This window comes from Mesoplodon bidens, assembly GCF_964165515.1.
Source record: "Mesoplodon bidens genome assembly, chromosome: 2".
NCBI lineage: Eukaryota > Metazoa > Chordata > Mammalia > Artiodactyla > Ziphiidae > Mesoplodon > Mesoplodon bidens.
The window spans coordinates 183,013,854-183,031,701 of record NC_138177.1 but is presented as its reverse complement, the minus strand read 5'-3'; the positions used below and the strand labels follow the sequence as shown (position 1 = coordinate 183,031,701).

Genomic DNA, 17,848 nt, shown 5'->3' with positions numbered 1-17,848 from the left:
ACGAACAAACAAGATGAAGATCTGACGGGTGCACAGGCAGAGACCAGGCTTACCTAGGTTCCCACCCCTGTGACTCGGTAGCTGCTGGCACTGCTCCATGAGATGAGAAACGCAGGCAGAAGCAGAGTAGCACTTTTAGAGAGCAGGGGAGCGAATCAACTTTGTGGCCAGGGGTAATTCACTAGTTTAGCTAATTCTATCTGTTTAGAGTAGTGGTCCTCAACTGGGGGCGATTTTGCCCCCAGAGGAACAAGTTCAGCTATGTCTGCAGACATTCAGGCTGTCATCACTGGGGGGATGCTACTGGCATCTAGTGGGAAGAGGCCAGGGATGCTGCTCGACACCTTCCAGTGCCCGGGACAGACCCACAGCAAAGAATTACCTGGCCCCAAACGCTAATAGCGCTGAGGTTGAGAAACCCTGATGAGAAGTGACATTCCTCATGAAAAATGATGGTATTTAATATATTTGTGTCCTTAAGATAGTCAAACCTTCACAACACTTAGGCTCCAATATAGTTTACACACTTAAAAAAAAGCAAAGGAAATGTAGTGGCATGACAAGGCTAAAATTAAACAGAATAAGGATTTATTTACATACATACATACACAGAGAGAGAGAGAGAATGAGAATGAGAAAATGGCAATGGCTTCAGGATTTCTAATGGCAATTTTATAATAAGGGCTCAAACCAGACCATGTGGGAATGAAGCAAAATGTGGCCCCATAATGAGGGACATTGCTTATAATAAGGAAAGCTGCACAATCAACTGCTCCCTTATTCAGGTTCCCAAAGCATAATCCAAACCATAAATAATAACACGGAAAATAATGTTTGTCACTAGACTCAGCACACGGATGACATACTGAAATAACAGGTCTGGTCCTTTACCTAAGAAAATTTAGACAATTGAGTCCTAAAAGCCTCCTGTTTGTGCTGCTGAGACAGGATGGGTATATTTCAGGAATGTCAGCAGAAGAATCAAACAACACACCCAGGCAAAAACGCTGTCACAACCCATTAGCAGTGTCAGGAAGGACTTGGGACATCAGCCAGAGCAGTGGTGTCACACGGTGTCTGTGGCCCCCAGGTCTCTGCTCCCCACCCCGCAAGGCTGCCAACAGGCCAGTGGAGGCCAGGGGATAAGACCCACACACACACGCTTCCACTGGCCCTGCCCCACTTTTATTTGCTTTCTATACTGGGGATCAGAGAAAGCTTCATTTCAAAATGGATTTTTTTTTTAAGTCCTGCTGTGGTCCCTCCCCTCCAGACACAGCTGGAGAGAGTTGAGGTCCAGTGGGTGTGAGTGACAAGCCACAAAGACCAGCCAGGGCAGTGCCCACCGCCCGGCTCCCATCCCAGCCTTGTGCACACGAGACACAGCCCCCAGTGCACCAAACGTTTCAGGAGGGCCTTTTTATTAAGGGAACCCTCCTACACTGTTGGTGGGAATGTAAGTTGGTGCAGCCACTGTGGAAAACAGTAGAGAGGTTCCTCAGAAAACTAAAAATAAAATTACCACATGATCCAGCAATCCCACTCCTGGGCATATATCTGGAGAAAACTCTAATTCAAAAAGATACATCCATCCCAATGCTCACAGAAGCACTATTCACAATAGCCAAGACAGGGAAGCAAACTGTCCATGGACAGATGAATGGATAAAGAAGATGTGGTACATATATACAATGGAATACTACTCAGCCATAGAAAAGAACAAAATAATGCCTTTTACAGCAACATGGATGGACCTAGAGATTATCATACTAAGCGACGTAAGTCAGAAAGAGAAAGACAAATACCGTACAGTATCACTTATATGTGGAATCCAAAATATGACGCAAATGAACCTGTCTATGAAACAGAAACAGAATCAGGGACATAGAAAATAGACTGGTGGTTGCCAAGGTGGGGGGGGTTGGGGGGGAAGTTTGGGATTAGCAGGTGCAAACTGGTGTATTCAGAATGGATAAACAACAAGGTCCTACTGTATAGCACAGGGAACTATATTCAATATCCTGTGATAAACCATAATGGGAAAGAATATGAAAAAATGTATGTACATATATGTTAACTGGGTCACTTTGCTGTACAGCAGTAATTAACACAACATTGTAATTCAACTATACTTCAATAAAAAATAAATTTAAAAAAAAAAAGAGGGCTTTTTAAAAAGCACAGAAGTGGATCTCATGGCACCATGTATACAAATAAGAGTCACAGGCCCCAAAGGTCACCTTGAAAGACTGATACATGACCGGGGACATTATAAGACCCCAGATAAAACTGGCCTCAGTGAGTTCACAGCCGACTATGACTCAGAAACCACACTTATTTTTTAAGGGCACAGCCATGACGTGAAAAAAACAGTGCTCATGAAACATCAGCAAACATATTTGTCAGCTTCTGATTTTGAAAACGCATGAACTTGCTAGAAGCTCATAGAAAATAATCATACTTACGGAGCCTCTAACAATTTACCTCTTCGGAGCTCATGCTGGCTGGGGGTACCTTATAGACCAGACAATGCGAGGGGTTGGGCTGGATCCCACCCTGTAGAGGTAACGTCACCCGCCCGGAGCTGGCTTCCAGCACGGGGTTCCAGACAGCCCAGCGCACCATGTGCATACACGCCAGGTTCGACAAGGAGGTGACCGAAGCTGCCTGGAATGGAAACAAAGCACATTGGTCACGAGTCATTACCAAGCCCACTTGGGTGGGGGAAATCAACAGTGCTTTCCTGGTAAAATTTCACTAGAGAGCAGTGTAGCAAGGCAGGGGGTCATCACAAAAGAAAAAACCGCCACAGGAGGAGGACACGGCACCACATCAGTGGCTCAAAGAGAGCAGGGAAGCCAGACTCTGGTTCTGGGAGCCCACCCCCATAACCAGGACCCTCTTGAAGACCAACACCATCTTTATGACTCCTCCTCTTCCTGTAGCATCTTCCTGCAGGTTTTCAAACACTCTGTGCCTTACCAATATCTACCCAAATCCATGAATAAAACACCAGGAATGGCACTTTGTGTTAGTGATGAGACACTTTGTAAAATGATGAAGAAAACACGTGGATATTGGGAGACTGGGATTGACATATACACACTACTATGTATAAAATAGATAACTAAGGGACTTCCCGGTGGTGCAGTGGTTAAGAATCCACCTGCCAAAGCAGGGGACACGGGTTCGAGCCCTGGTCCGGGAAGATCTCACATGCCGCGGAGCAACTAAGCCCGTGTGCCACAACTACTGAGCCTGCACTCTAGAGCCTGTGGGCCACAACTACTGAGCCCGCGTGCCACAACTACTGAAGCCTGCGAGCCTAGAGCCCGTGCTCCGCAACGAAGAGTAGCCCCCGCTCGCCGCAACTAGAGAAAGCCCGCGCACAGCAATGAAGACCCAATGTAGCCAAAAATAAATAAATAAATAAAATGAAAAGTAAATAATAAAAAAATAAAATAGATAACTAACGAGAACCTAATGTATAGCACAGGGAACTCTACTCAATGCTCTGTGGTGACCTAAATGGGAAGGAAATCCAGAAAAGAAGGGATATATGTACATATATAGCTGATTCACTTTGCTGTACAGTAGAAACTAACACAACATTGTAAAGCAACTGTACTCCAATAAAAATTAATTAAAAAAAAGAATACACGTGGATATTCAATTTAGCGTTATTAGCACACAGTTTCTCCCCCAAAGTTTCAGCTCCTAATGGTATGTTCTGTCTATGTAACTTATGTGTAATTAGGAAATCAGTCAGGCTGAAAGTTACATGCTGTTCCTTCTTTCACTGTCTCTATCATTGGCCAGATGCAAGGGAAGAGGACCCTAGGACACCTCAGAATTAGCCTCCACGTTCAAACAAAGCCATTTTCACAAATACGGCTTCAGGGCTTGATTCAGTAGTGTTTTAAAGAAACCACTTTCATCCGCTTATTCAAAAAGCAGCGAGAGGGACTTCCTGGCGGTCATGTGGTTAAGACTTCACCTTCCAATGCAGGGGGTGCAGGTTCGATCCCTGGTCGGGGAGCTAAGATCCCACATGGCTCATGGCCCAGAAACCAAAACATAAAACAGAAGCAATATTGTAGCAAAATTCAATAAAGACTTTAAAAACGGTCCAAAAAAAAAAAAAAAGCAGCAAGAATAAAGCGGAACTCAGAGTGGGCCGTGGTCAGGTCCTGAAATTCCTGCTCGGCTGGGCAACAAGACTTGTGATCCACCCCATTATGGCAGCTTCAGAAACAACGGCTCTGCCCCAGGCCCTGAATGGCAGATTCTGCAGGTTCCCTGGCACGTCGGCTCCCCCAGGAAGGCCATTTCGCCGCCAGAGGACATGGGGCGCTTGGCGACACCAGGTGAGACCGGAGCCCAGGAACCCCAAGAGCCCAGCGGCACTAACCACAGTCAGACTGACAGCCGGGACTCGGGGCAGCAGCCTCGCCCGCCTCTGCCCCACAATTCCCAGCCTCGGTGTAATGCTGCGGAGAAGCCACCCAAAGGCGGCAGGTGTAAAATGCAACGTGGCCACAGCATCTCCCTTCCTGGGAGGACAAGCGCAAAGGCCCGCGTGGTTCCTCAGCGTCACCGGGCGCCGAGGGAGCCGATGGCCCTCCGTCCCTCTTGACCACCGGCTGCTGCACGCATGAACCCAGCCGCCCCCAAACTCAGGCCGTGGTCACAGGGAGGCTGACAGCCTTCAAGGAGGGGGCCTCAGACACTCAGAAGGAATGGAAGCCCAAGGCTGCGTGTGATGGTGCAGACCATGGTCCCAACGGAAAGGCGATGCCAACGGGGACCCTCTGACCCGAGCTGTGTCTGGGGCCACGGAGGCAGGGAAGGCTCCAGCGGTGTGCCCGGGGCTCCCCACGGACCCTGCTCACGTGGCTGGACACGGGTGAGCTGTGTGCCACTGTCACAGCCAGGACTTGACTGCCCTCAGGTAAAGGGCAGATCGTCACACACACACACAAAAGGACTGTGGCTGGAATCCAGCACAGGCGGCTTGATGGCCAACTGGCTCAAACCACAGCAGAGGGTGTGCACGAGGGGACCCCAATACAGAACAGGAAGCGTGCATTTCATCCAAGTCCGTCTTCCCAGACTGTTCCAGATGCTATCCCAACCCGTTATATCCTTTATAGCCATGTCGGGGAACATCAGAATCAGTGTCTGGTTGTGAATTAATCTCTCTTTCCTGAGGCCCCCTCGTAACTGGACCTCACACCACCCACTTCAGCTTATTCTGACCCTTTACTGGAGCCAAACTTCAGACCATGGGTGGGATACTTCATACCACCACATGAGCAAGGGTTTGGGTCCCTGTCAACTCAATGAGGGAAAAAAAAAAAAAAAAAAACCCACATCCTGGAAGTACAAGCAAAGAATCAGCCGAGTTAAGAATCTTAAGAGTCTGATTCTGTGCCGTAACTTTCAGTGTCTGTCAAATACAAAGACGGCGGTCTGCCCTTCCCAGCCCGTTAGCCACTGACAGGATAAAACGGTACTGAACAACTACAGTGTACCAGGGAAAAGTTGATATAAGTCTATTGCTTTTTAAAAATAAATTATAAATGTATTAGCAAAACTGGCCACTAAAAAAACTATAAGGATTCAATACTACCTAGACTACGTTTGCAAACAGCCGTCTCCCAAAAAATTCGTAAATTTATTACACGATCCAAATGAAAATAAAAAACGTGCCCCCATTTTCATGCTAATTGTGCAACCCCTTCTGGCTTAACCTTTCAAACGCGGTGACTGATCCCCAGCTTCCGGTTTCACACACCTCTGGATTTCCTCGTCCTCAGTCTGCACAGCACTCTTCTGTGGAAGGCAGCTGTCAGTTACACAAACATCCACTTCCCACACTTTGTTTTAACAGCCCAGGAACAAAACCTAGAAGAGGCAGGAAGGATCCTCCCCCGAGCCTCCAGAAGGAACAAGGCCCTCCCGACGCCTCGATTGTGGCCCAGCAGATTCTGGATCCAGAACTGACTGAGAGAGAATAAACGTCTGTTGTTTTAAGCCAAGTAGTTTGTGGCAATGTGTTCAGGTCGCCCCAGGAGGAATCCCCTCGGCCTCTGTCCTCAGACCAACTCAGAAATCCCTTCGAGGCAGGTAAAACTTCAGGTTATTTCACGAGGTTGATTTTCCTTTAGATCTTCAGTGAGACCTAATTCCTCCTGCCGGGGCCCCCTGTCACCCACTGGGCCCCCTCCCTGCTAACTCTGGTCACCGCAGCCCAAGGCCCAGAAACACACTGCAGAGGTGACAGGGAACCCATAGGGTGGGGGGAGGTCCCCTGGCCCTGAGGCCACCTCCCGAGACAGAGTTGGGCCCGAAGGCCAGACCCTGGATGGGGGCAGCCACGCTGGGGCCCCTGGTGAGCACAAATGAGAAAAGCAAACTGTTGTGTCAGAACGTGTCCAAATGTCCCCGACAGCACACACATCACAGAGGCTGTGGTGACCGAGAGTCACAGAGAGAGATTTAGGAAGCACGGGACAGACGGAGGAACGGGGCAGAAAGCAGCCCGGCCTGGGCCAGGCACAGGTCTGTTCTGGGGTGTCCCTCACATGCACCGGCCCACGTGACCCTCTGCACCGTCCGCGAATGCTGACCACGGAGGGAGGGCCAAGGCCCACCCCAGCGGCACAGACCAGGGAGCGCGCACCCACCTACGAGCCGGGCCAGTCCACATTGGCAGCCGGAGGCTCTGAGGTCTCAGAGCTGGGCCACAGGCAACGCACAAGGTTAAGATGACTTGTTTCCCACATCCTCCTGAGAGGACACTGGGTGCCTGGCCACTGAGGTGAACCTCGCAAGGCCCGAGAGCCTGAAACACACCCAAGGGGAAGAGTTAGGAGAGAAACAGGCGTCCAGAGCCGGAATCTCGCCCCTCCTTCCTGCCAAGGAGCACGAGGCACCCAGGACCACCGGGCCAAGCGAAGGCTCACAAACCACACACCATCAGCCCGAGGTCATTCCTTCCAGAAATGGATCGATTATACGCCAAAAGCTTTTCCAACTCAGACGTACAGAGAACGCGGCAGCTGCTGCAGACTGATTTCCTTCATCCACATTCAGGGTGGAAAAGGAAACCTAACGACATATAATTAAAGTCGTTTAAGCTGCCCGTATACGACACAGTGTCTGCAGAGTCATTTAAAAGCACAGTAATCGTTTGGCAGGCAATATTTTCATTTCATTCTACAGAGCACAGTAATTATTTTTAAACATACACATGAGCAATGAAAAACAACAGGGGTATGGTTTTAAGAAAGCTGGAAACCTACAATGACTCTTCATACTGGCTAAAGGGCTCATAACACTCTGGTCCTCTTTGCAAAAAAGATATCAACTCAACAAGAGCTGAAAGAAGCAATAGGGAATCCGTCCTGAGTTTGGGGCCGTGGCTGGTGAGGTGGACAGGCGTGCAGCCTCTTGTCCTTCGGAGTCTGCGACCCAGCAGCCAGAGCATGGCACTCCAGGGACTTTGTATCTGCGTCCTCTGGAGAACCGGCCCCTTGCCGGGGTCCGCTTCCCTCCTCGCATCTCCCACTGGGTCCTACAGAGCCCTTGACCTTGGGGCTCAGGCTTGGTAGCCTGGCATCCCTTCCTGCGGGCACCTCTGTTCCACGGGGCCGTGACCGCAGTGCAGGTCAACAGGGAACTCCACGGCCTGGAATAACGGCTACTACAGGGAAGGGATGCACTGAGGCCAGCCCTAGCCTTTCTATGAGGGGTTCCTAGTGGGGTCTCAGGAGAAGGCGGCTCGCTTGCGTTCGGAGTCACCACTCGGGGAAGAAGTAAGCCTGAAGCTGTCTGCTGCCACCCCTACCCCAACCCCCAGGGCACCATGACATCCTGAGCACAGCGGGAGAGAAGCGGGCAACAGAGAAACACGCAGGGCAGGCGAGGGAACGCAGGGGAGAGGGACGGAGGGGAACAGCCTCCATGCCAGCCAGGCTGAGGCCGTGCGGAGGATGCAAGACCTGAAAGAAAAAGTCGGCCAGCTGGACTTGAAACCAAGAAGCAGCATTACCACTGGGGACAAGTGGTAAAGAGGACATGGGATCTCTCTGCTTATTTCTTACAACAGCATGTGAATCTGTAATGACGTCAAAATACAGTGTAATTTAAAAAACAGTGAGGTACATGACAAAAGCTATATAAAGTGCTAGTAAAAAAAAAAAAAAAAAAACTGTTTAATGACTGTCCACAAAAAAAGAAGATCCAGAACACATGAAAGAGAAAATCCCACTTACAAGAGCAATACAAAAATTAAATACCTGTGAATAAACTTAGTAAGAACTGTTCAACTGTTTAAAATCTACATTGTAAACCTGTATTTAAAATCACTCCCAGGGCTTCCCTGGTGGTGCAGTGGTTGAGAGTCCGCCTGCCGATGCAGGGGACACAGGTTCGTGCCCCAGTCCGGGAAGATCCCACATGCCGCGGAGCGGCTGGGCCCGTGAGCCATGGCCGCTGAGCCTGTGCGTCCGGAGCCTGTTGCTCCGCAATGGGAGAGGCCACAACAGTGAGAGGCCCACGTACCAAAAAAAAAAAAACAAAAAAATCACTCCCAAAAGACACAAAAACAGAAGTAGACCAACAGAAAGACTTCCCTTCTTCCTGGTTAGGACGTCACAAATTAATAAATTTAATGCAATCCCAATAAAAATGCCAACGAGCTCTCTTTATAGAACTAGACCTGTTGATGCTGAAGTTCCTCAGGAAAAGCAAACGTGGGAAGAGCAGTAAGAGCCAGGAAGGGGAGGGGCTGCAGGCCGCACCCGCCACCGAGAGACCCAGCAGCCTCAGGGCCGTGACGCCGTGGTCCCAGCACAGAACAGAGCAGCCACGGGCAGAATAAAGGTCTAGAAGCAGATGCAAGTATAAACGGAGATCTAGTGTATGACTAAGAGGCACCTTAAATCACTGCAGCACAGAAGGACTTTTTAACAAGTAGCATCGGGACAACTGGATGGCCACTGGAAAAAGATAAAATTAGATCCATTCCTCACACCACAAAGGAGATCTAAACATAAAAATTGAAACTATACACGTACTAGGAGAAAACACGGATAAATTCTTCTATAGGAGTAGGGAAAGGCTTTTTAACTATGACTCAAAATCCAGATACAACGAAAGAAAAGACTGATACGTTTGACTGCATCAGAAAATTTTGAAGTTTACATGATGTTATGGACTGAATGTTTGTGTTCCCCAAAATTCATATATTAAAGCCCTAATTCTAAAGTGATGGCATCTGGAGGTGGGCCTTTGGGAGGTACTTAGGTTTAGATGAGGTCATGACAGTGGGGCCCCCATGGTGGGATCAGTGCCCTTATAAGAAGAGAAAGAGAGAGCTCTCCCTCTCCCTCCACACACATACACCACTGAAAGGCCACGTGAGCACACAGCGAGAGGGTGGTGTCCACAAACCAGGAGGAGAGGCCTCACCAGGAACCAGATCTGCAGGCGCCTTGATCTTGGACCTCCAGCCTCCAGAGCTGCGGGAAATACATGTCTGTTGTTTAAGCCACCCAATATATGGCATTTTGTTACAGCAGCCTGAGCAGACTAAGACACGTGGCCCAAAAAAATCAGGAACGAGGGGAATAAGAAGACAAATGACAAAACTGGGAGAAAATATCTGCAATATATGTCTCAGATAAAGCGAGGAAATATCCTTAACATACAAAGAGCTCTTAACATTTGATGACAAGGTGCAAGAGCACTACAGAAAAATGGGCAAAAGACATGAATAGACAACTCACACACATATGAAAGCATGTTCAACTTCATTTATAATCAGAGAAATGCAAATTCAACTATACTGTGATACCATTTCTTGCCCATCACATTAGCAGAACTCAAAAGCTTGACGATGCAACTATTGGTGAGCCAGTGGGGAGACAGGTCCCCCAGTACGCTGCCAGTGAGAACAGAACAGCGTGCAAACCCTCTGGAGAAACTGGACAACAGCTAACAACACAATATATACATTTAACCTCCAGTCCAGCAAACCCACTTCTAGGAACTCACCCTGAAGGTGCCCCTCCTACAATACAAAAGTGCACACGCACAAGACCATTCATTTCAGCATCACTTACAGCTGCAAAATACTGGAAACTATCTGAATATCCAAATATAGATAATCGGGCAAATAAACTGCAGAGCACAATGGAGCAAGTGCAGCTGGAAAAAGAAGCGGGGAGGCAGGACTGCCGGGTGGGACTGCCAGGGTGAGCTGGGCCGGGGAGAAGACGCAACGAGCCGCAAGGCCCACGCACAGGTCTGCTCCCCCCAACCCCTGTATGTAAAGGGGAGCTGAGTCAACGCCCACACATCTGTGATATTCGCACAAAGCAGCCCAGGAAGGAGGGGCCCCGAGCAACAGAGCTGGCTCCCACCAGGAGACTCTTCTCGGACCACCTTTTGGTAGAACTTTGACTTTCAAAACTGTATTTGTGTTCTTTATATTCAAAAAATAAAACTAAATCGGGGCTTCCCTGGTGGCGCAGTGGTTGAGAATCTGCCTGCTAATGCAGGGGACACGGGTTCGAGCCCTGGTCTGGGAGGATCCCACATGCTGCGGGGCAACTGGGCCCGTGAGCCACAACTACTGAGCCTACGCGTCTGAAGCCTGTGCTCCGCAACAAGAGAGGCCGCGATAGTGAGAGGCCCGTGCACCACGATGAAGAGTGGCCCCCACTTGCCACAACTAGAGAAAGCCCTCGCACAGAAACAAAGGCCCAACACAGCAAAAATAAATAAATTAATTAATAAACTCTTACCCCCAACATCTGGAAAAAAAAAAAAAACTAACTCAATAAGGACAGGCAGGGGAAATAACTATAAAACTGAAAGCAAAGAGAAACAGAAGGACCCGACTGCGTTCAGAGGAACAGCGTGAACACACAGAAGGGGCCAAGCCAAGGGACCCAGGACAACACTGGCTGCTCCCCTGGGTCTCGGCTGCTAACCCTGAGCCCTGAACTCTGCCTGGTAGGTTTGTTTCTGACAGTGGTCTGGGTGAAGCTACTCTGACGTTACTTTAGGTGCATCCTAGGATTGAGCAAGCGAGTTGCCATGTGGACGGCACTGGGAGCCAGGCTTCTCTGTGGAAGGAGAGGTGCAAACATGGAAGGTGAAACCTGGGGCGCCCCGCCAGGTGGATGGGGCCCAGCAACAGCTCAACTCCTAAGCCGTGTGCATGCACGTAGATGCGTGGACATGTGTGTGCGTCTATTTAAGTACGTGTATGCATGCGTACCTGTGTGTGTGCATATACGTGCATGTGTGTTTCCATATGTAAACCGTCCTAGCTCTGTCCACTGAGCGGGCTTAGAAACAAAGACAATCCCAGCGCCCAGACCTGGATTCTAACACATTCCCCTTTAAAAAGAGCCAGCGCTCATCAAAACCAAGGGAAGTCTAAGAAACCGTCACAGTCCAGAAGAGCCTGAGGAGACATGATGACTAAATGTCATGTGGCCTCCTGGATGGGGTCCTGGAGCAGAAAAGGACATTAGGTAAGGAAATTCGACTTGCCTGAAGTATGGACTTAGGTTAGTAACAATGCATCAATGCTGGTTCATTAGGCGTGACAAACGTACCATCCTAATGACGTTAATAATAGGGGAAACTGGGAATGGGTATATGGGATCTCTCTGCACTATCTTCGCTGTTTTTCTGTAAATCTAAAGCTTTCCCAAAATAAAAAGCATTTTAGAAAAAGGAAGAGGTGGTAAACCACAGCTCCCCACATAAATGGCTGATTCCAGAGCTGGAACAGGGAAGAGGCAAGATAAGCCTGAAGCATCTTCTGCCAGAAAGCCAGAAAACACTCAAAAAACAAAACATGATGGGGGATGTCACAGGGACACAGCCTGAAGGGACTCTGGCTAAGTATGGGACAATCTGAACACCAAAAATAATTAGGGGTGGTCATTTTAAAAACAGGGATCCAGAAGTCCATACCAATATGGACTCAATGGCCGAATCAATCAATCCATCCATCCGCGGGGGAGAAGGGAGGGTTCTGGACAGTAGAAAGGCATGTGGGGGAAAGGCTGGGGTTGGAAATCATATTTCTGAGAGAGGCAGCGATGGATGCCAACCTAGGGGGACATTCAGTCAAGGAGCAAGTATCTGCGCAGCTTAAAGAGGCTCCCCACGGTCTGCTTATTAGTTGCAAGGAGGAAAACAGTAACTCCACAGCGGAGACATCACACAACACCCAACCAACGACCCAAGTGAACAAGGCCAGTGCGGTTCAGATGGACACCACGCACCTGCACCTGTGGCCATGAGACCCTGGGGACACGCCTCACACAGTGTCCAGCAGGGTGCACAACCCGACTCCACCAGGAGGGGACATCAGCAAATCCAAAATAAGGAACTTCCTCTCTAGGACATTTTTTAAAGGAGGGAGAACATGGCATAAAAAATAAAGTCTTAAAAAGACAAAGAAAGGCTGTGGAGCTGATCCAGGTTGAAGGAGACCACAGAGCCGTGTGATCCTGCACTGGGTCCTGTACTGAGAGAAACACTGCAAAGGACACGGCTGGACGGATGGGCAGAGCCGAAAGGTGGATGGGAGATGGGGGCGTGGAGTGGATGCTAAGTGAACTGAGGTTGACCCCTGCACTGTGCTTACACAGGGGACACCCTCAATCTTGAGGAGGCACGGAGGCATTTAGGGGTCAGGAGCATGATGTCTGCAGTTTACTCTCAAGTGGTTCAGAGAAAATAACGTGTGTGAGTCTACATACATGCACACGCGCACGCGCACACACACACACACACACACGGGGAGAGAGGGAGGAAACATGAGCAAGCAAGTGCAACTAAAGCAAATGGGGCAAATGTAATCAGTCAGTGAAACTGGACCAAGACTAAACCAGTATTTTTTGTATTTCTGCAACTTGTCTGTAAGTTTTTACAGAAATAAAAAGGTTTTGACAGAACAAAATAAAGTCCTACTATGCCTTTAAAAACAAAACAGTGTGAAGAAAATGAAAAGGCAAGCTACAGACTGAAAAAGTATTCACAATCTATGTATCTGACAGAGAACTTATATCCAAAATATATAAAAGAAACTCCCATCCACGCAATAAAAAAGGCAAACAACCCAAAACAATGGAATGACCACCTGACAAAGGCAGCTTAGGAATGGCCAACAAACACACAAACAAGTACACAGTATCACTGGTCGCCACGGAAATGCAAAGCAAAGCCACAGTCACAACCCCTAAAGTGCCTAAAATTAAAATGACAAGCAGAATCCAATGCTGGTGAGCATGCAGAGGCACCAAGCTCTCAGACAGCGCTGGTGCGACCACCTGGAAAAGCTGGCACTGCTTAAAAGGAAAGCGCACATCTATCTGTGACCCAGCCACTGTGCTCCACGGTATTTACCAAAGAGAAATGAAAATATACGTCCATAAAAAGACTTGCCCAAGAATGTTTCGGGCAGCTCCATTCATAAAGTAGAAAAGCCCACCAAGCGAAAAATGAAGAAACAAATTCACAGGACAGAAAACTCAGCCATAAAAATGAATGAACCGGGACTTCCCTGGTGGCGCAGTCGTTAAGAATCCGCCTGCCAACGCAGGGGACACGGGTTCAAGCCCTGGTCCGGGAAGATCCCACATGCCGCAGAGCAAGTAAGCCCGTGCGCCACAACTACTGAGCCTGCGCTCTAGAGCCCGCGAGCCACAACTACTCAGCCCACGTACCTCGACTACTGAGGCACGCGTGCCTGGAGCCCGTGCTCTGCAACAAGAGAAGCCACCGCAATGAGAAGCCCACGCACCGCAACGAAGAGTAGCCCCCGCTTGTCGCAACTAGAGAAAGCCCGCACGCAGCAACGAAGACCCAACGCGGCCAAAAATAAATAAATAAGTAAATTTTAAAATTTAAAATAAAAAATGAATGAACCACGTGAATGAATGTCCAAACCATTATGCTGGATGGCAGAAATCCAGACACATAAAGCATATTCTACATTATTCCATTTAGATGAAGTTCAAAAATAGGCAAAACCCATCTGTGGTTGTAGTGGGCTGAATAATGGCCCCCAAAGATATCAGGCCCTAATCCCCAGAACTCGTAAATATTACTTTGTAAGGTCAAGCGATCTTTTCAGACAGGATCAAGTTGAAGATCTGGGGAAGGAAAGATCATCCTGGACTACCTGACTGGCCCTAAATGCAGTCACGAGTGTCCTTATTAGAGGGAGGCAGAGTGGGGTTTGAGACACTCACCGAGGAGCAGGCCGTGCCAACGTGGAGCAGCAAAGACGTGAAGATGCAGGCCTGCAAGAGTGGAGGGATGGGGCCACAGCCAAGGACTGCCAGCAGCCCCCGAAGCTGGAAGAGGCAGGGAGGAGCACCCCCTGTGGCCTCCAGAGGGAGCACAGCCCTGCCCACACCTTGTTTCCAGCCCAGTGATACTGACTCCGGACTTCTGGCCTCCAGAACTATGAGAGAATACATATCCATTGTTTTACCCTATCAAATGTGTAGTAATTTGGTAAGCAGTCACAGAAAATTCATGAAGTTTCTAAAGATGAAAACCAAGCCAGCAATTGCTGACAGGGGGTGGGAACTACCTGGGAGGGACAGGAGCGGACTTCTGGAAGAGTAGAGAGGTTCTGCACCTTGGAAGCGGTGGGGGAGACACAGGTGACACTAGTCAGAACTCACAGAAGTAAGCGTAGACCTGTACAGGTCACCAAAGGTAAGCTTTACTTCAAGAACAAAACAATCACGTGAGCCCCTGAAGTGCCTGAGACCAGACCCTTCCTCGACTTGCCAGATCTACCAGGAGAGTCGCTTTCTGTTGCTTAAGCTGGACTGAATGGAGTTTCTGTTTCTAGTAACCATAAGAGTCTCAACTCACACGCCTACAGAGACGTGCATTTGCACCAAAGAAGTGGCCCCTGGAAGTCCAGCAGTTATACAGGCTCTTCGTCACCTGCACCCAGAATGACTCCACCTGCCTCGCTCCCAGGAGTGGGAGGCACCGGCCTTTTTCTGATTCTACAGGATGTAAGATGCGCCACCCCTGCCAACTAAGCACACTGCCTGAGCAGGAAAGGTTACGGGTGGGGTGCTGCAAGAGAAAAGGAAGGATGCCGCAGAACATGGAAGCTTCTGTGCATTGCATACCAATATCATGAGCAATCACCAAATTAATAATGGACGGGGGGGCCTCCCTGGTGGCGCAGTGGTTGAGAGTCCGCCTGCCGATGCAGGGGATACGGGTTCGTGCCCCAGTCTGGGAGGATCCCATATGCCGCGGAGCGGCTGGGCCCGTGAGCCATGGCCTCTGGGCCTGCGCGTCTGGAGCCTGTGCTCCGCAACGGGAGAGGCCACAACAGTGAGAGGCCCGCATACCGCAAAAAGAAAAAAAAAAATAATAATGGACGGGGGATTCCTCCAGATCATTTCCTGAAGCCGTGTGAGGAATCGACTTGAGCAAGAAACCTTCAGCTGGTTCCCAAAGTGAAAACCTGACAAGCGTCATAAGGTGTTAGAAGGAGGGGACAATTACAGGAGCACTTTCACCCGTGACAGCCTACTATCATCAGTCTTACCTCCAGAAGAAGTAACAGAGGAACACCAGCTCCATGTTTAACCAGAGACCTGCAAGTCAACAGAGCAGAAGGAACCACAAACAAGCAAGGCAGGGCTGCCATCCCAGCACCTCACTTGGGCCTGGAGTGGAAGCCGTTTCCTCATTGTCTCCAAGGAAACACCACCAGTGGGGAAATGAGAGGCAGCTCCGCCCAAGGCAGCGTTACCGGGCTCATATCACTGAATTAAAGGTGAGTTGTGCCACCTTTGGTGAGAAATACCGAACGATGCACTAAAGTCAGAGATGTTAGATGCAGCACACCTTAAACTCCTGGGGCAAAACCAAACCACGATGAAGACCCGTAATTTATGAGATTTGGGACTGGGTAGAATTGTGCTAAACCAAAGAAGTGATGGAGACAAAGAGAAACTTACTTCAAAAGGTCAGTCAGGAGAGGATCCTGCAAAGAAGGCGGAGCAGGAGACACCAGGAATCTCTCCCCACTGGACAACACCAGCTCTGGCAGAACTGTCTGGTGTAATTATTTTGGAACTCGGGAGACTACTGAAGGCTTGCAACCACAAGGGGAAGAACGGGACAGTAAGTTGTGGTCAACTGGGGGCAAATTCAGCTCTTAGCCCAGCAGCAGCTCCCCACCCCCACCCCAGCCAGGGGGCAGGCAGCTGTGCCCATGTTCCTGGGATAGCCTGTGCACAGCTTGTGGGAACCAGGGTGGGAAAAAAGACCCCCTCCTCTAAAGATTGGGTATCCATGCTCTGATTTTTTTTTAACATCTTTATTGGAGTATAATTGGTTTAGTTATGGTGTGTTAGTTTCTGCTGTATAACGAAGTGAATCAGCTATGTGTATACATATATGCCATATCCCCTCCCTCTTACATCTCTCTCTCACCCTCCCTAACCCACCCGTCTATGCTCTGATTGCTGCTTCTGATCACAGAGGTACAGGAAAGGGGAATGCACCAGTGTTGTTGTACCTCCCCTCCAGCTGCAGAGGATTTGAAGGCTCAGAGCCTTTTCCACCTTCATTTTTCTTTTTCCTCTTTTGGGAGCCAGACATTAAAGACTCAGACATTCAAAAACAACTGCACATATGTGGAAAATTAGAAAGTGATCATGAATGCCCAGGGAAAGGCACAGGCTCAGAAAAGACCTAAGAAGAACTTAAGTTTATACCTCTGGATGATCCTCAGCACACAGAAAGCCCACAGCAATCCAAAAAAAAAAGGATAATAATAAAAAACAGCGAACCCTGGGGTATGGGCAGATCTGATTTCCAGAGCTGCCACACTATTAGACCCAAGTGCCCAGTGTTCAACAACAAAAACAAAAGCACAAGGCAGACAAAGAAAAGTATGGCCCATTCAAAGGAAAAAATAAATCAACAGAAACTGTCCCTGAAAATGACCTAATGGTAGATATACTAGACAAAGGCCTTAAAACTACTGTCTTAAAGATGCTCAAAGAACTAAAGGAAGATGTGGAGAAAATCACGAAAACTCTGTATGAACAAAATGGAAATATCAATAAAGAGACAGAAAACCTAAAAAGAAATTCTGGAGCTGAAAATTACAGTAACCAAAAATGAAAAATTCACTGGAGGGATTCAAAGGCAGATTTGAACATGCAGAAGAAAGAATCAATGAACTTGAAGATAGAACAATGGTAATTATGAGTCTGAAAAAGAAAAAAAATTGAAAAAAAAGCAGAAAGAACTTAAGGGACCTATGGGACACTATCAACTGGACCAATACACACATCATGGGAGTCCCAGGAGACAAGCAAGAGAAAGGGACAGAGAGAGTATCTGAAGAAATAATGGCTGAAAACCTCCCAAATTTGATGAAAGACATGAATATAAACATCCAAGAAGCTCAATGGACCTGAAGAGATCCACACTGAGATACACTGTAATCAAACTTTCAAAAGACAAAGAGCAAAAATGGAAAGCAAGGAGAGAAGCAAACTGTCACATACAAGGGATCCTCAATAAGATTATCAGCACATTTCTCATCAGAAACTTGAGGCCAGAGACAGTGAGCCGGCACACCAAAGTGCTAAAAGGAAACCAAAACTGTCAACCAAGAGTCCTATATCTGGCAACACTCTCCTTCAAAAGTGAGGGAGAAATTAAGACATACCTAGATAAACAAAAGCTGAAGGAGTTCATTATCACTAGACCTGCTTGCAAGAAATGCTCAAGGGAGTCCTGCAGGGTGAAATGG

At 48.5% G+C, this 17,848-nt stretch overlaps 1 protein-coding gene across 5 annotated transcripts in view; it reads right to left on the bottom strand.

The window, feature by feature from the left end:
* NPHP4 (nephrocystin 4) overlaps window positions 1-17,848 on the bottom strand; it is a 136,157-nt gene that overhangs the window by 71,922 nt on the left and 46,387 nt on the right. For all 5 annotated transcript variants that reach the window (XM_081223486.1, XM_081223484.1, XM_081223485.1 and 2 more), the window contains exon 11: window positions 2,485-2,667. In XM_081223486.1, the coding sequence (XP_081079612.1) occupies window positions 2,485-2,667 (183 nt within the window). The remainder of the gene's footprint in view (window positions 1-2,484; window positions 2,668-17,848) is intronic.